This window comes from Bombyx mandarina, chromosome 05, assembly GCF_030267445.1.
Source record: "Bombyx mandarina strain Sakado chromosome 05, ASM3026744v2".
NCBI classification, from domain to species: Eukaryota; Metazoa; Arthropoda; class Insecta; order Lepidoptera; family Bombycidae; genus Bombyx; species Bombyx mandarina.
Window position 1 is genome coordinate 4,499,361 of NC_143212.1, and position 22,403 is coordinate 4,521,763.

Sequence of the window (22,403 nt, forward strand, 5' to 3'; positions counted from 1 at the left end):
CTTCTCGCTATTTACAGCGAATAGAGTGGACACAGCAGAATTGGTTCCTAAAACAAATAAAATACGAAACACCCGTCTGTATTATTATTTCATGAACCAAATAAAGTAATGTTCGTAAGTGTTCAAACTAGTCAGGCGTACGGAGACATATTTGAAATGAACACATTCAACCACGGAGACCGCACACATTACCTCCACCCACGCGGCGAAAAGGTCACATAATACACTTATCAAATATACATATTCTCTTTATGATTTTATTTAGAAGGTAATGTCTGGAACTAATATGCCTGTGTCTACACTGTCTCGCTGTACACTGAGCCATTGTGTCTCTAAGGACAATACAAGCTATATATTTCTCGAGGTTGGGAGATATTTACTTGTGGTAGGACCTCTAGTGAGTCCGCGCGGGTAGGTATCACCCTGCCTATTGCTGCCGTGAAGCAGTAATGCGTTTCGGTTCGAAGAGTAGGGCAGCCGTTGTAACTATACTTGAGACCTTAGAACTTATATCTCAAGTTGGGTGGCGCTTTTACGTCGTAGATGTCTATGGGTTCCAGTAACCACTTAACACCAGGTATACTGTGAGCTCGTCCACCGATCTAAGCAATAAAAAAAACCATGGAATATTTGTAAAGGTTTCCTTCTGAGAGAAGCGCCTTGTGAGCCCGCACGGGTAAGTAAAGCAATGAGGAATAAATGTGGTATTAAAAAAGTGACACTTGGAATCCCATAGACACAGCTCACTGAGTTTCTCGCTTGAGTTGACGTTGAGCCCGTGAGCTCACCCATTCGTCAGGGTGTAGCTTAAATAGCCTCATAGGCTACGACCGAATAGGTAGCAAAAAAAAGATACTTGGCAATCCTGTTTAAAAGTGGGTCTCAGAATGAGTGGCCATTTAAGTTGTTGATGTCTAGGGACTTAAACCCTCAACACCAGGTGGGTCGTGAGCTCGTCCACCCATATAAGTCATAAAGAAAATTATAATAATAAATAGTACTTTACTCTTCCTCAACACCTAAGATAGTAACTGAAGGTGATACTTAGTCTTCATCTCGTGACGAGTCAATAATTAAATTAAACATGGTTTTATCTTCACGGCGCCGTTACTGATAAGGAGTAGACACGGTAATGAGCTTACAGTCACGTTTACTATTCTATACGTGACGTATGACATAGATGCCAAGAAATGGATTTTGTTCTTCCTGTTCAACCTGTTGTTGGTTATGATAAATGGAATGGTTAAAAAGTCCGTCCATTTAATTTGAAGTTTGACTTTTTGTCATTTCTCATTTCTCTTTCATTATCAACGGTTATTTAGGTATACCCAAGTGCAACAAAGTGTTTTGTGTCGCACTGCACTGAAATGATTATTTTTTTAAAGGCTAAAGTTTAATGTCGTAGCACTCTTTGACCTGGATACAAAATGTGGTGAACGCCATCATTAATATTTATGGTCTTCCAATCCTCGCTTAAAGTTGAAACAATTCAATCATTTGAAAAAAAAAATTGCTGAAAAACATTAATGAATATTTTTTCAATTTAAACCCAGTTTTGAGTATATGTTTAATATTAACCTCTAGTGAGTCCGCGCGGGTAGGTATCACCCTGCCTATTGCTGCCGTGAAGCAGTAATGCGTTTCGGTTCGAAGAGTAGGGCAGCCGTTGTAACTATACTTGAGACCTTAGAACTTATATCTCAAGTTGGGTGGCGCTTTTACGTCGTAGATGTCTATGGGTTCCAGTAACCACTTAACACCAGGTATACTGTGAGCTCGTCCACCGATCTAAGCAATAAAAAAAACCATGGAATATTTGTAAAGGTTTCCTTCTGAGAGAAGCGCCTTGTGAGCCCGCACGGGTAAGTAAAGCAATGAGGAATAAATGTGGTATTAAAAAAGTGACACTTGGAATCCCATAGACACAGCTCACTGAGTTTCTCGCTTGAGTTGACGTTGAGCCCGTGAGCTCACCCATTCGTCAGGGTGTAGCTTAAATAGCCTCATAGGCTACGACCGAATAGGTAGCAAAAAAAAGATACTTGGCAATCCTGTTTAAAAGTGGGTCTCAGAATGAGTGGCCATTTAAGTTGTTGATGTCTAGGGACTTAAACCCTCAACACCAGGTGGGTCGTGAGCTCGTCCACCCATATAAGTCATAAAGAAAATTATAATAATAAATAGTACTTTACTCTTCCTCAACACCTAAGATAGTAACTGAAGGTGATACTTAGTCTTCATCTCGTGACGAGTCAATAATTAAATTAAACATGGTTTTATCTTCACGGCGCCGTTACTGATAAGGAGTAGACACGGTAATGAGCTTACAGTCACGTTTACTATTCTATACGTGACGTATGACATAGATGCCAAGAAATGGATTTTGTTCTTCCTGTTCAACCTGTTGTTGGTTATGATAAATGGAATGGTTAAAAAGTCCGTCCATTTAATTTGAAGTTTGACTTTTTGTCATTTCTCATTTCTCTTTCATTATCAACGGTTATTTAGGTATACCCAAGTGCAACAAAGTGTTTTGTGTCGCACTGCACTGAAATGATTATTTTTTTAAAGGCTAAAGTTTAATGTCGTAGCACTCTTTGACCTGGATACAAAATGTGGTGAACGCCATCATTAATATTTATGGTCTTCCAATCCTCGCTTAAAGTTGAAACAATTCAATCATTTGAAAAAAAAAATTGCTGAAAAACATTAATGAATATTTTTTCAATTTAAACCCAGTTTTGAGTATATGTTTAATATTAACTTTACGATTTGTATACTCTATATAATATGTTGGTTTATTCAAATGTGATCGAACCACCGTTTTTTCATTCGTTTTTTTTTTTTTTTTTTTTTTTTTTTTTTTTTATGATTGAAAGTTCACTGGTGGCCCGAAGGCCTTTCCAGTTTCACCAGGACACGTGGGCGAGCAAAGGCTCAGCCAGGAGACGTGGGATTTGCTAACAGCCACCCGAGCGCCTCCGAAGGAGACCTAACAGCTCAAGAGCAGCTGCTTCGCGAATGAATCTACTACCGGATCGGAACCGCGACCCGCTGAGAAGATCCGGCGAGAAACTCAGCGGGCTGATGCATGGGTTAGGTTGCACGTCGACCTCTTTGTCGAGTTCGACGAGTACGGTTACCGGGGTCCCTAAGCCTGCCCCTAGTATTAGAGCTGAAGGCATCTAATGCAAAGGTTATTGGATCTGATGGATCCGTAAGGACGTGTCTAGGGCGTCGACGGTGACTGGCTCCTGCATGATCAGGATTCGGGGAGTAGTCAGCGGCGGCAACGATAAGGCGATTATCATGACGCATAGCCTTATCGAAGTATCGTTCCGACGCTGACTTCATGTATTTCCGAATTGATTCGAGGCCCAGGTCGTCGTGTAGGTCAACGTTCCTCACGAACCACGGAGCCCCGACAGCTAACCTGCAAAAGCGGGATTGTAGGGATTGGAGGGTGTCTATGTGTGTGCGGGCCGCGTGAGCGAACACCACACTCGCGTAAGTCATGACGGGCCTTATGCAAGTTTTGTAAAGTGTCACCTTGTTCCGAAGGGACATTTTACTCCGCTTACAGATCATGGGGTAGAGTCTACCGAGAATAAACGCGGCACGGTCACGGACTGATTTTATATGCGGGCGGAATGTCATCGATGCATCCAGGGTAACGCCCAGGTACTTGACCTTCCTGGCCCAGGGTATGGGTTGTCTAAAGAGAGTAATCGGGGGTGTGAGATTCCTCCTCCTAATCCGGGAGGAAATCCGTGTGGAGCTTCCCCTCTGAAATAGCACCGCAGTACTTTTCGCTGGGTTGATGTCTATGCGCCATTTTCGGAACCACTGTCCTAGGGCTAGGGCTGCGCTCTGAAGCTTCTTCGCGATTAGGGACTTATTTCTACTAGAATAGTAAATAGTCGTGTCGTCGGCGAATAAAGCTAAATGGGTCGGCGGCGACCGGGGAATATCGTTGACGAATAAGCTAAATAGGAGGGGTGAGAGGACAGAGCCTTGCGGGACTCCAGCTGTGAGAGGTCGTGGGGAGGAGCGGGTTCCCTCGACTCGATATCGAAAAGAGCGGTTCGACAAGAAGTCCCGTATGATGAGCACGAGACTATCCGGCACGCCCATGTTGAATAGTTTGAAAATCAAACCATTGTGCCAGACTTTGTCGAACGCTTTTGCGACGTCGAAGAAGAGAGCTCCCGTGTATAACGGTTTTGGTCGATTAAGCCCCACAAGAATGTGCTCCGTGAGGCGGTGCACCTGTTGAACGCATGAGTGATTTGTACGGAATCCGAATTGTTCATCGATGAGAATGCCCTTGGATGAGACGAAATCTCTGAGGCGCTTGTAGAGCAGACGCTCATACAGCTTGCCTAGAGACATGAGGAGGCTAATCGGGCGGTAGCTCGTCGGATGATTTTTTGGTTTACCGGGTTTATGTATGCCGATAACGTCCGCTTCTTTCCACACCGCGGGAAAGATACAGTTCGCCATAGCGGCATTGAAAATAGATGCCAACATCACGATGAGTTGGACGGGTAGAAGTTTAATAACGCGGTTAGATATACCGTCGGAACCGGGAGCCTTGCGAGGACGTAGGTCTTTGATCAAGTCTTTAACTTCCATCGGGGTGACGGGTGGTAACGCATCCGAGGGTGGCAAGGAGGCTCTGCGTTCTACCTCACTGTCTACTAATTCTACATGAACAGGGTCCACGGATTGAGTGCTGGGCGTGCACTGGGTTTGCAATGTATCGGCCAGCAGCTCTGCTTTTTCGTCATCATCAAAGGCCGCGAGTTGGCCTGAGGGGCCTACGAGAGGGGGCATAGTTACTACCGTATCCGATTTGAGAGTACGAGCTAAGCGGTAGTAAGACCTTTGGGAGGGCGCGAGTCCTTCTAAGAAATCAGACCATCTGGCATCTCGGACTTCGGCGATGCGAGACTTTACGTCGCGTTGTAGGGCACGCATTCGAGTACGATTATCCGCGGTAGGATACCTGTCGTAGGCCCGTATCGAGGCGTTCTTAGCTCTAAGGAGTTCCCTAATATCGTCGGACAATTTGAAGCGGTGAAGGAAGTCCTCCGCTACAACTTGTTTCGATGACCTATCTAATGTCGAGGTGATGTGTGATGTTAAGATGTCTATGGCTTCAGCGGTATCCTGAGGAGACGGGGTAGAGTCCGGGTTAAACGGGAGCGATGGTGGATCAGATTCAACCAAGCTGATGCCCAGCGTGTGCCAATCCACCACAGTCCTCGTGACGGGAACGGAATCGGGAGCGCGACCGAGCTTCATAACGACGGGACGGTGGTCTGAATCTAACTCTGAAACTACTTCGATCGAGTGTAAGCGCAGAGTTACGTTTTTTAATAACGCTATGTCGAGTATATCCGGGCGATGTGCGATATTTAGCGGGTAGTGAGTCGGGGTTAACGGAGCGACGATATCGAAGGCGAGATCATCGACTAACGCGTCAAGCCGCCTGCCATTCGGGGTTGTGGTGTGTGAGTTCCACCTGATGTGTTTACAATTTAGGTCGCCCGCCAGAATGACAGAGCTCCCCATACCGAGCAGCGCCTCGATATCACTGCTTAGAACGATCTTATCCGGTGGAAGATAAACGGACGCGATAACGATCGGCGCGTGTCCCGTCAGTGAGATTCGGCACACTGATGCTTCGATATTAGCGAGCGCGGGAGGATCGAGCGGGACGCAATGCAGGGCTCTTCTATAGTAAATGACGGTACCACCACCACGGGCAGAGAGCCTGTCGTTCCTGACCATGTTGTAGTTCGCGATTTTAGGGTCACGGCGCGCGGGCTTAAGTAGGGTCTCCTGCACTAAAAAGATATCAATTTGATGGTCACGCAAAAAGTCAGAAACCTGATCACGTTGATTTGCGAGACCGTAAGCGTTAAAAAATCCTATCGTTACGGATAGGGGCTTTATTCTACTTATATACGCCATTGATTACCGGCGGAGTGAGGGGAGGACGTACGTATTTAATGACGCGTATACGTCGGCGTATTCTTGCACAACGGCGATAAAGTGTTGTGCAGTGGAGGCAGCGCGAATGGCGTCGCCCAAAGCGTTAACGCGCTCAAAGTTGATCGACTGAAAGAAGTCGATCGCTAAAGCGAGATTGTCGGACGCGGTCGGAGAGCAAGTCGCGGGAGAGGAACGAGTTGCGGGGGCGGGACGAATCGCGGAGGAGGGAGTTGTAACCGTGTTCGTGTACGGCAGCGGTTTCGCCCAAGCCGAGACACTGGGCACCGGCGCCGGAACGAACGCTGGCTTAGCCTGCGACACAGAGGGTGCCGAGGCTTTGATGTCTGGGCCGGAAGCTCGGAGGCGGTTTTGGCGGGCGACGCGGCGATTTATTTTCGGGGCTCGGGGGCATCCGCGGTAATTTGCGGGGTGACCCTGTGTACGACACAGGACGCAGCTAGGCGGTTCCGTCGCGGTTTTTTGATCGCGAGTGCAGAGGGCCGTGGCGTGATCTCCTAAACACTTGACGCATCGGGGGCGCGCGTGACAGTTACGGGAAGAATGCCCGTATAATTGGCAGTTATGGCACTGGCTAGGTGTGCCTTTCTTGTGTGGGGTTTCGACGGCGATTCCGGAAAGGCTACAGACCGTTCGGATGTTGAATATTTGCTTACCCTCGGGGGTAGGCTGGAGGGCGACGAGAACCATGTTATATGGCTCCCTTCCGCGACCTGTGTGCATGCGGTGTATGGAGTTAACCGGTAGGCCTTGTTCGAGAAGGTCGGCCTTGACTAGCTCGGCATCCAACTCTTTAGGGATGCCACGTATGACGGCACGGAGTTCGCGCTCCTCCTGGAGCGTATACGTGTGGAAACTTATACGCTCCTTACGGAGGTAAGAAGAGAGGGCCCTATGGTCGTCGGGTGTTCGAACCTTAATTTGAATGCCGTTCGCGAGGTTACGGGCATTCGTGAAGTTGATATTTTTGGCCTTAAGGGCCAGGGAAACTCGATCCCAAGCTGCCTTCTCTTGGAGGATTACCGGGGGAGGGGTCGGGGTTTTATTTTGTGCCACCGGACGCGGCGACGGAGTGGCACGGGCTGGAGGCGCAACGGGAGTCTGAGGGCGGGGGCGCGACGCGTTCGCGGCTTTGCTAATTTTAGCGGCCGCGGGAGCTCGAGACTCCGCGGCACGCTTCTTACCCTTTTGTACCAGGGTGAATCCATCCGTCGATGAGACGGGAGCGAGGTCGACCTCCATCTCCGAGTCAGAGTCGGAGGACGAGGAGGCGGGCGCAGGTGACCTACGAGCAGGTGTTTTGGAGGGCACGACGGAGGCTGCGGATGATCGCGCTGCTGGAACGGTGGCCACGGCGGACGACGCAGCAGTTTTACTCGCCAGTATAGGCGACGCGGGAACGGCAGGCACGACGGAGGCTGCGGTGCTCGATGCAGAAGCTTTGCACGCAGGTACAGGCGACGCAGGAGCAGCGAGCTCGGCGGAGTCCACGAGAGGGCTCGCGGTGTGATCGGCCTTGAAGGCCAGAAACTCTGAGGCGAGCTGTGGGTGGCGAAGTCGGAGGAATTCCGCGAATACAGCGTCCATGATCGCTGAGTGCCCAGGTGGGGCGGCCCCGGGTCTTGAAAACACTCGCCTTGCGGCGAGGCCCCAACTTCTCGGACCTGAGCGGTTCTATTGAACACGATGCGGCACGATTACTACAGGACAAAGAAAAAACACAACAAAACGGAAATAACAAAAAGAAACAGAACAATTAAACACTTCCAGGAAAACAGTTTGTCGGCAGATGTACCACGAACACAGAAACAACAAAAGGAAACAAAACAAATAAAAACTTCCAGGAAGAGCACTTAGTCGGCAGATGTACCACAAACACAGGCCGCGCGAACAATGGCCGGGCTAACAAAAGCCAGGCGAACAAAGACCGGGCGATCGAGTGGTCGATGAGCACGTCCGCACGTGACGGGTGCCTCTATCGGAATGATTTTTTTCATTCGTTTCGCGTTGTATAACGTATGAATTACCAACATACTCGTAATGTAATTCTGAGTGAGCGCCGAACTGTTACTGTAACATCGTAACCGTTTTTAATACTAAAATCACCTTTACTCGTGTGTTTACTTGTTTATTGTTTTTGTTTTACAAATTCCGATGTCCCCGACATCGTAACAGTAATTCTACGACTTCAGAAAACCTAAGAAATTACATTCCCAATATAGTTATGTTGTAATGATATTCGAAAATGTTCGACTCATGAAAACATGTGAAACTTCAAATTGATTTCTAAAAATATATCGAATAAACAGACCGTCTACAGAATACTGTGTAAATCAATTTCAGTGAAGTATATTTGAGATTGATATTGACATACGACGACGAACACTCTTCGTTTGATGGACAGAGACGGATTTATCTTAAATACCTCCCTAGGACAGATAAAAATAGCGCCCTTTTCCCCCCTACCTTTTCTAGTATCATCGAGGGGTTGTATTAGATTCACCGAGCGAGTAGGTGAGCTCACGGAGCTCAACCTGGCGAATTCGCTAACACTATATAGCCCTAGCAAGAGCAGTGCTTCGCAGAATCTACCACCGGATCGGAATCGCGACCCACCGAAAAGATGCGGCGAAAAACTCAGTGGGCTAATGTCGCCAATAAATTGAGTTAGCGTTCGAAGCTTAATTTAAAACCAACAAAAAATAAAGTTCACTTATCCTAATTTATTGTATTACTTATTTATATATTCAATGCGGTTACACTTCTTAAAGTTTTTTCTTCTTAAAGGTAATGGTGAAAAACTATTTTAGGGCACATCCTACATTGTACCGTCTAAAGCCCTTAACTTCATCAAATAAATCTAGCAGTTCAGGACGGCAGGCTATTCGTCTACCTGTTCAGACTCAGAAGTCGAAGTTAATTGTTGGAAGGCGTCTCTTGGCCGATTAGCTACGAACAAATGTACGTCATTATATTCTAACTATTGTCGTTATACGTAACTATCACTTATTAGAACATATTATTACAATTATTAGATATTTGATAGAGTGTAATATTCGACATCCAACCTTCGGCCTTTTATGTCAAAAATATACTTTTCGCATGCTCGGAAACGAGTTTGCAAACCGCTAACACAAACACAGCACATGCTCAAGAGTAGACTGGGACAATAAGTTATTGTGTTCATCGTTTTTATCCCGAATGACTAGCGCTTAGCCTGTATCGGTAAAAACATGAATGAAAACTGGAAAAACTCGTTCTCAATATTACTTATTATCCGAACAACAAAACCGACAATAACCAATCTTTTATTTGAAAGTATTGGCAAAAATGTACTGTCGGATTTTTGTAAATAATTACTCACGGCTTATCTCTATATATATAAATGAATTGCTGTTCGTTAGTCTCGCTAAAACTCAAGAACGGCTGGACCGATTTGGCTAATTTTGGTCTTGAATTATTTGTGGAGTGGAGTAGATAAATATGAAAACGCTCGGAATTAAATAAAAATAACAATTTTGTTTTTCCTTTTATGTGACCCCCGTTGGGCGGATTCCTTTTGTTTGTTTTAATTTTATTTTATACTAGCGACCTGCCCTCGCTTCGCTTCGGAAACATTAAAACACACATGAAACCAAAAAAAAATAAAAAATTTAAATAAAAAAAAGTAGCCTATGTTCATCAGGGACAATGTCGGCTTCTAATGGAAAAAGAATTTTTCAAATCGGTCCAGTAGTTTCGGAGCCTATTCGAAACAAACAAACAAACAAATCTTTCCTCTTTATAATATTAGTATAGAGTATAGACAAAAGCTTAGGTCTTTTATTTATCGGTTGAGACACTGCGAAGTCTGCCGGGTCAGCTAGTTCTGTATAAAAATAACAAAACGGGCACGTTTTTGAGCTTTATTCAGCTCAATGTTTTGGTGTTACACTGATTTTTGTCACAGAAGTTATTTAATTAGAGGTGCTCCCGGTCTACCTTGCGCTATTATCGTCCGCCATAGACATCAATATGTGCTAACGACACCCATCTTAAAGCCATGTCGAGAATTGTTTAGTACAGCTTGTCCAATCTGAACACACGACTGGTTTACAGTGGAAAACGGAGTAATGTTTTTATCCCTAAGGACTTATAATCGCTGCTTTCCGTGTACAAGATATTATTGTCTGAGCTCGAAGGCAGGCAGGAATGCTAGTGAATCTTTAAGCGACGATACGTTACCTCTGAGCACTCGTGAACGTGAACACTTTTAGAAAAACAAGACTACCTTATCAAAAATTACTTTTAAGTAGACTAAAAACGTAATGAAACGAAACATATCAGAGCTTTTTTTTTCCTACCTAAGCTGATAGCCTTGAGAGGCTATTTCAGTGTAACCTTAACTAGAAGGTGAACTCACGGGGCTTAAACCGGGGTGATGCTAACACTGACCCTAGCAAGAGCCGTGCTTCGCAGAATCTACCACCGGATCGGAAACGCGACCCACTGAGAATATCCGGAGAGAAACTCAGTGGGCTGTGTCTATAAGTTAATTCGCTCGTCGAGCCCTTCGTCGCAAGCGACGGATTCGACGAGGACGTAATGACGTGTTTTGGGCGACGTCGACTGTTTACCATTCGGTCTACAGGATCGGGTATGTAGTTTGGTATCAGCGCGGTGAGCACGAATGACTATCGAAAAAGTATTCGTATCGCTATCGAGAAAAAAATTATAGGATTTAAACAGCGCCCCTACCGGCCGTAAAAAGAATTAATTTCAACCGCACGAATGAATTTACTTACTTTCGTTTCGCAATCGAATAGTCACGTTCTCGAAACTCGAAACTTATACTCATAAAGCACAAAAACGGCAACGTATTACGCCTCGAGTACTATCATCTAATCATCTAACTAGTGGTCCCCTCGTAGGTAGTCGAAATTCGACTATAATTGATTGAAATTATAAGTTTGTACACTATTATGATTCTACTGTCAAAGACTATTTATTATACTTTTTAGTCACGGATTTCGCCAAGACTACCGTTTAGACAAATATTAATAAAGACAAACAATATTTAATCTATTCTCAATTTGACCACAAATATAGTCATAGCAATAAGAAAAGTTTGAAAATAAACAAATAGTATGCATGCGTGTTTGTGTCAAATACATGGTATTTTTTATGCCTAATTTATTAAAATATTATAATTCTGCACTCTTTTTCTATATTCGCTATAAGTATGGGCATACTCCTCCATGCGCGCAATTTTCGTAAAAAGGGTAACAAAGTTTTTGCTTCACATATTAATATATAGATGATCCGTTTTCGTAATGTCCTCGATACGTCGAGGACATTACGAATTCGATAAATGTTCTTGCTTGACGTACAATACCTGGAAACTAACAATAACCCTGAGCCACACGTGCTTAGACGAACCTGTTTGTCAATATTGATCCTTCACACTTCTGAAATGCGAAATAAATTTCCCCTTTGTCAAACAACCGGTCGGCACTGTTTATTATCACAAAGGGTTGAATAATCTGTTTTATTTATGGAGCGATAAGGGTTTTTGTGGCTCAGGGTAAAGTCTACAATAAATACTATTATTCCCATTGATTAATTAGCGAATCAATGACCTTTGAGTAACATTGAATTGAATAGTGTAATGTTTTATAATGCTACCTTTATCTAGCGATGCGCATATACTATTAGCAAATTCTTCCTACCCCCTGTCTTCAACTACCCTAAGCGATAGGACAGTTTTTAGTGTAGGAAGACAAACAGGCACTCCCAAAAACTAGTTTGATTATCCTATTCTAAAGCTCGTGTAGGTAGAGAAACTTTTCAGACAGAAATATAGCACCCAGGCAGTCTGGGGCCAGCAGGAAATGAATAAAAAACATGTTTAACATCGATATATTTAAAGATTTATTTAATAGAAAAATATTTACAAACTTAGCTTTTGAGTGTTAAAAATATATTTGGCATTCTCTTTGTGCTGTATTTTTGTTTTCTTATTACGAAACTAAACATGTATATCCGATATAATTTAAAAAAACTTAATTCTAGGAAATCTAAATCATAACTTAAATTTAATTTTGTTTTATATTGATTTTAAAGTTAACACGAAATTTAGACGCTAAATACGCATCTAATTGCATCACACAGGTTCAATTTACAGTTAATTTGTATATTTTAGAAAACTTTATAAAGATGTTTGCTTCCTTATAAAATATAATTTAAAATAAAACCATTGTCAATAGTGAAATAGCTCGATTAATCTTTCAAATAAAAATACATTATCATATTCGTCAATCATAAATGTATCAAATGACGAAGAAAATGACGTCCAGAAATTGGTACATAAAAACATACTCTCGAGCATAAACTTTCCTAATTTCTTAAGTCAGCTACAATAGGGATTAATAAACTACATATAAAGAGATTTACTTATAGAGTTATTCTGGAATTATTGAAAACTGATGACTTTGTAATCACATAAGAATTTTAGCTATGAGAAGACTATAAATATGTTTCAACAATTTTATGTCATTTATGTACGTTTAAAACTATTTGTATCCGGGGTGTAGTTTTCTTAAAAGGCGAAAAAGTATATCAAAGAATATTCCAAAACTTTTTTTTAGTGCAAGTTAGTTATTTATACGGTCAATCTAAATTAATCTAAATAGACATATAATTGAATTGTTTTATCGTAAATATTAAATACAAATAAAAACAAAATATCTACCGTATCAATTAGTAAAAAATTTATTAAAAAACGCTACAGAAATTTTACTAAACCTAACCTATTTTAAACTAAACTAAACCTATTTTATTTTTAGACCGTCCGTAACCACAAAAACTATGAAATTATCCAAACGTTGAAAATAATATAATAGAATAATGGCCCAAGATTAAACCGTAAAATTAGTTTAATTATTCCAATGATTAGCGATAACCGAAGTAGATGCTACACCACATAAAGTTTCTAAAGATATCCGTCCGCACGTTTTTCATAATGTACTAACTAGCTCCAGGCTTTCGTTGATGATATTCTGCGTACTCTCGTCCTGTTCCAGGTCGCGGTCCGCGTCGTCGAGCAGGGTGTACTCCGTGCGGACGCTGCTGCTGTCCTCGCTATCGTTCACGTTGAAGTACGTGACGGTGGCGTGACAGACGCGCGCCGGACTACTCCTGGCCGAGTCATAAGCTGAATCCGTTCGCGATTCGTTTGTCCGGTAGCTATCCAGGCTGTCGACCCGCGAGCTATTGGAGCTGTTGTAGCTGTTGTAGTGTGAAGTCTCGTTGGTCAGTGGCGGTAAAGAAGTTCGGCAGCCACAGAATTTGTGCACGTCTATTTCTGAGCGCGCGTCGACCGTGCCGTTATACGAGGGTGAGCGAACCAGAGAGGGAGACACGCGGTTGCGGGAGCTCTTGCGGTGCTTGTTGCCTTTGAATAGCTTGAAGGCCTGTGAGGAAATAATCGTAATATTAAAATCAAAAAAATACAAAACATCGTTGGTAATCAATCTATACTTAATATTATAAAGCTGAAGAGCCTGTTTGTTTAAACGCGCTAATCTCAGGAACTACTTGTCCGATTTGAAAAATTCTTTCAGTGTTAGATAGCCCATTTATCGAGGAAGGTTACATAACATCACGCTAAGACCAATGCAAGTCGGTTAAAAAGCGTGATTTTTGGTAAAATAACTCCTTAACATTCAATTATTCAAAATTATTTTCACTTTCTACGTAAATGAAAAATTTTGCGTAGGGCCAAAGTAACTATTCCACGCGGACAAAATCGCGGGCAAAAGCTAGTAAATAATACAATCACTTCATTTTAACAACAAAATAATGAGTCGACTGATGGTTTACTTAATTTTCGTATATTCTGATGAACTAATTAAAGTGCATTTTAAATCGTATGAAATTACAAAAATAACAATTAATATTGGCCAATGTAACATAATATTTTGCGTTTCCCACACTTCACAAAAGTCATACATTATTTCATGAGATTTTATTCTCTAAGCTCAAACGTCGAAAATCAAATAAAATGAAAAGATATATTGAACCATCATTATAATAAAAAAGATCACAGCCGCAATATGCCGTTCAAGGCAACCTTATACGAAGAGATTTTATTCGGCAATTATTATCGTAGCTACTAATAATATGTTCAATTACATTAAATATATTCGGAATGAAGCTTGACACACACATGTACAAAATATACGCACATGATTACGTTATAAATACACATATGTATATCAGTATTGGTAACATAAAAGAGCCTGGTATATAAAATACGGACAGGCATCGAGCTACGTCAATACTGTAGCTGTTTTGTTTGATGTTTGTACCAATTTTTGACATTAAACTATATACTATCTAAAGATATTCAGATATAGTGAACGTTTGATGTTAACCGACATAGCGTGCCAGGGGCGACATGACAGCTTGAACACTAGAATAGTTGTCGTAAAGTGCAACTTTGTCAAAGCTGTATTTAAATTTAAGCTCTCCGATGACTTTTTTATGCTTCATTGAACATTGTAATTAATTGGTGACAAATATACAAACGAAATAAATGCATAATAATGTTTGTACAAATATAATTTTTTTGTTTATTATTACAAAGAGTGTACGATCTTACGGCCCACCAGGTGTTAAGTGGTTACCGGAGCCTATATCAAATCAAATTAAAAAAAAATTATTCAACATAAATGAAAGTACGTACTTGTTGAACGTCAAAAAGAACTACCGCTAATTCACAAAAACTAGCCTCTGTCCTGAGAAGAACTGGCAAGAAACTCAGCGGACATGTCTTTTTTTTTTAAATATTATTTTATAATTTTTTAATATAACGAGAATATTGTCACCAACTTTGAAATATGAAGTATCAGTCGTATATAACAGTAGTTAATGTTACGAAAAAACTCTTATCTATCCATATAATCGGGTTGTTGGTCACGGAGCACGGTCGGGACCAGTGTTTTCGTGAAAGTAATTGGATATCGATAGTCTGAGTGTTCTTGTCTCCTTAATGCTACCGCCGTCCGCGACCCAAGAGAAAATCCCTTTGTTTGCGTTTTTTTTTTTGTACTTTCAGCGTAAAGTATCAGCGTAAATTAATTGCTAATAAGAATTTAGGTGAACCTAATTATAAAGGGTTCATTAGCCGCTACAAGGTTGGCTGAGCAATGTCTACTGGATTCATTATTCCACCTATTAATAGGTACCTTTATGTTAGATACGAGAATAATTAAAGAGACGCTCAATTATAAGAGCAAACAAACGTGTTCATCACACAGTATTTGCCCGATGCGGAAATCGAACCCGCGACCCTCGACGCAGTAGTCAGGGGCGCTAACTACCGCCGAGTCAGTCATAAATAACTATGCAACTCGGAATTTCCCTTTGAACTTAGTTGATAATCGTAATACAGTGCTTAGTGCGAGTTTTTTTAGTAGTTAGTTTTTAGTGTAAAAGTTAACTTAAACTTGTATGTACCTAGTTGTAACAGCGCCCCTAGTGGCAAACGTATGCAAACGTTACAGCTGTATACAAATTTGAGTTCACTTTTACTGGTGGCAGGACCTCTTGTGAGTCCGCACGGGTGGGTACCACCACCCTGCCTATTTCCGCCGTGAAGCAGTGGTGCGTTTCGGTTTGAAGGGTGGGGCAGCCGTTGTAACTATACTTGAGACCTTAGAACTTGTATCTCGGGGTGGGTCTATGGGCTCCAGTAACCACTTAACACCAGGTGGACTGTGAGCTCGTCCACTCATCAAAGCAATAAAAAAAAAACTTTTCCGGTATCGAGAACGTTAAAAAAGTCGCATTAAGCACACTGATGCGCCGGCCGTCTGCCACAGGGCCCACAGGTGTAGCCCCTCGCCCTCGGGTTCCCACGGACCGGGTTCGCATTAATAGTCGTCACGCCCGAGAGCCCGCCGCCGCGCCGGGGTGAATATCATTTTGCAACATTTAACGCAATTTTAGTTTCCAGGAAAGTAAGTAATTTATTGTTTTAAATTGATTAATGGATGAACTTCGTTTTTTCTTGTTTTTATTGCTTAGATGGGTTGAGGTGGACGAGCTCACAGCCCACCTGGTGTTAAGTAATTACTGGAGCCCATAGACATCTACAACGTAAATGCGCCACCTACCTTGAGATATAAGTTCTGAGGTCTCAGTATATGTAGTTACAACGGCTGCCCTACCCTTCAAACCGAAACGCATTACTGCTTCACGGCAGAAATAGGCGGGGTGGGTACACACTCGTGCGGACTCACATGACGTCCTACCACCAGTAATTTATAATTTTGTGGCTTTGATCTTTATTACACGATTTTATTCCTTCACCGTGGAAGCCGATCGTCAACATCTGTTACGTATTTCATCAGAAAAATTGGTACCCGCCTGCGGGATTCGAACACCGGTGCATCGCGAGATACGAATGCACCGGACGTCTTATCCTTTAGTCCGCGGCGACTTCGAAACTGGTGCGTAATATTCATTATTACCTTCCCTATCATTTCTGCCACCAAGCAATGATACTTTTTAACCAAAAAAACCCTACCCTAATGGAAACTGAGACTTCAGATTCACTTATTAAGATGGAAGACGACATACCCGTATAAGTAAAGACTAAGCATCACCCACCGAGTTTCTCGCCGGATCTTCTCAGTGGGTTGCTATTTGGAGGTAGATTCAGCGAAGCACTGCTCTTGCTAGGGCTAGTGTTAGCAATTCTCTCAAGGCTAAGTTGAGCCCGTGAGCTCACTTACCAGCCCGCGTGGAGTTGGAATAGTCCCTTAGGCTACCAACGATTAGGTAGGGGGAAAAAAGCTAAGCATCAGGTGGGCTGTGATCTCATCTACCAATCTATCCAAATGAAGTACGTATCGTATATACTATTACGATAGTCGAAGCTAATGCGGGGGAAATTTAAATGTAATAAAGGACCAAGAGAGCTTCATTTACATAAATGACACAAATTACCTCGCAGGATTCAACTGGGTCGAGGCCGGCCCTGCGGGGTAGTTACCGTGGCTGCTACTTAATTAGTGATTAGCTCCTATACTCCTCCGAGTCGTGGTGTGTGTACCGCCGCCACATTCGCACTCTGGATCGCTTCCACCTTAAATGCCTTCGTGCCATCATGAAAATCAGATGGTCTGATAGAGTGCGAAATACCGAAGTCATGCGACGTGCCAATGTTGGTGGCATTGAGACCTATTTAATGCGTCGACAGCTTCGATGGTGCGGTCATGTATCACGCATGGCGGAGGAAAGAGTGGCGAAGCGCATCTTCCTCTCTGAATTGCCGGATGGCAAGCGAAAGCATGGCGGACAGCTCCTGCGGTACAAGGATGTCGTGAAACGACACATGAAGAGATGTGATATAGAGCCCTCTCAATGGGAGCGCTTGGCAGCACAGCGGCCAGAATGGCGCAGGATGGTGAACAGCAAAGTACGCGAGTTCGAGGATCAGCGTAAAGCTGACCTTGATTACAAGGGCGACCAGTTGAAGGCCCGCCCACCTGCCGCCATAACCTATAATTATGAGAACAGCGTGCTTACGTGCCCTCAATGCGCAAGGAGTTTTGCCGCGAAGATAGGCTATATAAGCCATTTTCGAGCGCACGAGCGCCAAATCGACGGATAGGAGTCAAAGTGGTCGCCATGGCCGAAATCGGTCGGAAGAATCATCATCATCATCAGTGATTAGCTAAGCGAATACGTGGATACCTAAAAGCTCAACGACTGGCAGCTCCAAATCCACATGATGCTCCATTGTTCGAATGCTTGTCAAATAATTAATAGCATAATTTCAGGTTTCATTGTAATTTAATTAATCAATGTTTACCCAATGATTTGGGTTCGACCGCAACCACTGTCTGAAGATTTTTATTTAATTTATGCATTACATTTTCTTTTTTCTTCTGCTACTGACATTTTGTCGTGTAGAGCGGAAAAAAACAGCGTCAGATTTATCTTATTGATACAGCTTGTCAAAATCTAGTAAGTAAAAAAACAGTTAAGTAAACAGGGGACAAACGACGCACTGATCTGAATTATTTTGTTTATAAATATATGTTGATTGAGTGAGGTCGTTATAACATCACGTAGTAACTATGCTTTTCAAAGTATGTACAAGGAAAAGTAGGTTTCTCTCGCGCTGTAGTAATATATAAGAGCCGTCCGCTGTGGTCATGAACCATTATAATAATAATATGGTCATCACGTGGCTTGTATTTAAACGATATTCTTACCTTTTTATTTAGAATCTCGTAAAACGTTTTCATTTAAAAACATATGTCAATACGCTCGTTGTCAGTACTCGGGATGATACAATAAATCTGAATAAACTAGAACAGTCGATTCAAAATTCAAACACGCGCGAGAAACGATCGAGCCAGTCCATTTCGATATCGATGAATTTACGAGCACGATCAAACGAGGTGAAAAGCCACGGGCTGACTTTAAAACAAATAATTATCTTCGTTAACATGATTGTGTTGTACTTACTACGAAATCAAAAGAGTACATTGACAATAATTAATGGTAAATTAAATCAATTTTCTCGGTATTTCCCGGGAGTATTTTATATTTCATTGTTGCGTTAATGCTACGTGTATTTCTTGCGAGATTCATGGAACTTCAGCAATTACAAGCGAATAAAAGTTTTACGTCACAATCTTCTTAAATATATCTTCTGATTTATCAAGATTTATGTTCTTGTTTGTTCGCGCGCATGTCAAATTGAAACTTTGTAGTGAACTACATAGTTGTTCTGGACGCTTTTTAGAACGCTTTTCTCGTTATATTATCTCAACGAATATCTAGTTCATGAATGAACGCCCGTCACAGCAGCGAATGACCGTGTTCCACTAGTGAATTCAAATGACCATTGTTACAAAACATTCCGATATCATTTTAGGCACTTCGGCTTGCCCCGTACTATACTAGCTCCTTAATGCTATATATTTATATGTAACTAATTAATTAAGATAACTAATTATAATAGAGCTAAAAGTAGGGCAGTGCGAGACACACTTCACGATTTAAAACATCCATCATTTTGTTTTTAAGTCTTATCCTCACGCATATATAAGCCCTAATTTATTTTTTATTTACATCATCATGTAGCGGATTTCCGAAAAATCGGACAGAGAACCGGTGACGTCGATTTTGCTAAGAACTAATCGCGATTTCCGATTTGAATGATAAAATAACCGTTACACGGTAATATTGATACTCTATCCAAAGGTGAACAATTGCTGACCAGTGTGCGGTGAGCGATGAACTCCAGCATACATCTATATCCATCAGCATGATATAAAAGCGATAATCCGACATTGTGCAAACTGCGACTGCGAATCGGAGCTGTAAATAGTTTTTCATTGTTTTACCCGAACATTAGTTGAAATAACAAACGGCTCATTAAAATCCCAGACAGCTTGGAGCTATCAAACTGTAAATCATTTCAGTTCACGCTAGTTCGATTCGACCCGAATACGAAATACCAATGATGTGGAGCACACTGAACAGTAAACAATTTTCTTATCTAAAACATTAATTATATTGATATTGTAATGCGAATGAACTGGGAATAGCTTGTCAAGTAATAGAACAAATGAGTTTATAATCTATATATTTCATTATCTATAGTTGTACCATTTTAAAACTATAAAAAACGAATTATGTTCCCGGTCTGCCTGGTGAGCTAATAACAAGCTTACTAATAAACTAAGGTCGGTGGACTTTATGTGATATTAATCTATACGGATAATAATCAGAAGTTCCAAGTATCCAAACTCACTTAGCACCTAACATCTTCTCCTGGTTTGTTTCTGAAGCTCTGGTAGCACCTTAGCACATAACGTAAATTAGCATGCTTCTACTTATTTTTACCGCGAAAAATAACAAATTCCGGTCTTCAGACTTTGTGAATGGATTTTATTGCCTAAATGTTGAATTGTTTGAATTCTAAGAATAGGTCCTTCAGCCGGGAGATATCCTTTATTCTAATGTAATTTAGACTCTATATATTCTAATCTCTCAAAGGGCTAAATTCACTTTGTAAGGTCAATGGACTTAGTCAACTTTTTATTTTATTTATTTAGATTGGTGGACGAGCTCACAGCCCACCTGGTGTCAAGTGTTCACTGGAGTGAACTTGTTCAGGTGTTTTTACTCAGTTTTTACAGTACAACGGCTACCTCACCCTTCAAACCGAAGCGTATTACTGCTTCACGGCAGAAATATGCAGAATGATGGACGTAATGTCTTACCACCGAATAATATCCATTTCCATCCATATTAACGAAAAAACAAAACATTATCAGTCAAGTACGTCAGTAGTGTCGCAGTACAACAAGCCCCAAGATTTTACATCAAAATCTCGTTAGGGAAGACTCTGTGTACCAAACTTTTAATATATTAGCTTATTGATTAGATAACAATAGATGTATGCACGTTTTAGTTAATTACTCAACTACATATTATTATTATTACTATTAATAGATAAATTTTCACTCATTGTACTTTTAGTAGGAGACGGCATTTTTATTGACTTAACATCAAACAGATTATCCGTTGCCGTCACTACTTCAACATTAATACAATAAAATACAGAATATTTTGTTAATACAAGCACGAATCGCTATCAGCAATGCGTACTATTATGCAAATAAACGATAAAAAATATTTACTTTAATTCACTTGGTAAATATTTGTCTTTCACACGGCTTGTATCTAATATCTATGTATTTGAATTAATTATCAATATTGTATTCCAGAATAAAGTACTTTTCTAAGTGTGGTATCACTTGAAATATCCTTGTCGTAAAATTATCAAAAATTAAAGCAATCCAGCTCAATGTTTCCGACATAAAAGCAAATTTATTAACTACTAGCTGACCCGGCAGACTTCGTAGTGCCTCAATCGATAAACAAAAGACCTAAACTTTTGTATAAAATAAACTTAAATCAAACGAAAGGATTGCGTCCGACGGGGGACACATCGAAGGAAAAACAACATTGTTTGTTTTTATATAATTCCGAGCATTTTCATATTTATTCACCTTTTAAACCTTCTCTGGACTTCCACAAATAATTCAAGACCAAAATTAGCGAAATCGTTCCAGCCGTTCTCGAGTTTTAGCGAGACTAACGAACAGCAATGCATTTTTATATAAATAGATTCGTACGGTTTAGTATATAGGTGGTATATTTACATCCTGTTAAAATAAGTTTAATCTACTATTAAATTAAAGAACATGAGCACATTGTCTTCGCCTTCGCCAGAGACAATGAGAGAAGGACCAAATAAGCTTATCTTTTTAATTAATCGACAAAGACTAACTTGAGTTAAAAATCTGTACGATTTTATAATGTTATACTTGTAATAGACTTGATGAAAAATAAATTGTATTTATAACATTGACTTAAATATATGATGAGTTTACGGCTGAACTGTTCATAGTGGTAGCATTAAAACAGGTAAATTGAAACAATAAGATAATTTATACATTAGAAGAAACATAATTCTCATAACCAAATGATTCTTCTGCATTATAATGTAATATATGCATATTATGCATAAAGGAGGTGCCCACTTTGCTACAAGCAATAATTACTTCAAACTTCAACTTACTGATCCGTAAATATTGTTTACAATTTAAAAAAATGATCTCATAACTCTAATTGGAAGAAATATTTAATACTGTTCGGTTCAAGTGTTTTATTAAATAAAGATAAAAGATAGAAATTAAATTTACACAATTCTCTTCCTAAAATACATGCAATCTTCTACAATACATAGCAATTTAGAATTTCCATTTTTATCATTTTTCTCGTGCGTTTTTTATAGTACCATTTCAAACTTTTCTGATACGTAATAACATTGCCGCCACGAAAGACATTTTAGTCAAATTCAAATCAAATACGTTATGAGCTTTTTGATGTTTCGCAAAAATCACGGAATTGCCAGACCGCCTGATTTATAATGCACTTTTACACCGACACTTCGATTAATAAAGTTGAAAAACTTACCTTCAACCAGCGTCTTCTCGTTTCAGAAAGAAAGTCGGCAAGCACCATTTTGCACAAGAAAAGTTCGAAAGTTTTGTATTAATGGGATAACGTTCACTCGATCCGGCTGCGAAGGAGGGAATGCGGGCATGGCGGGCCCGTGCACACTCTGCGTACTGCTGATTACGGGCCCCTCACACCGCCCCCGCTCGCGAGGGGTTGAAACTAAGGGCAAGTATATGTAAAATATATTAAGATAAACCATTACCGTTCACACCCATGGTAGATCTGCTGATTGAACATTCGGTTTTGGCAGGTTTTATATGTGCTTTCGCAGTCAGTGAACAATTAACAAT

At 41.2% G+C, this 22,403-nt stretch overlaps 1 protein-coding gene across 1 annotated transcript; it reads right to left on the reverse strand.

The window, feature by feature from the left end:
- Positions 1 to 11,904: 11,904 nt before the first annotated feature.
- LOC114241257 (uncharacterized) lies at positions 11,905 to 22,403 on the reverse strand. The gene is made up of 2 exons (XM_028172059.2): positions 22,069 to 22,403; positions 11,905 to 13,469 (listed from the first exon to the last, which is right to left on the reverse strand). Exons 1-2 carry the CDS (start codon positions 22,114 to 22,116, stop codon positions 13,014 to 13,016), a joined length of 504 nt encoding a protein of 167 aa, XP_028027860.2. The 5' UTR covers positions 22,117 to 22,403; the 3' UTR covers positions 11,905 to 13,013.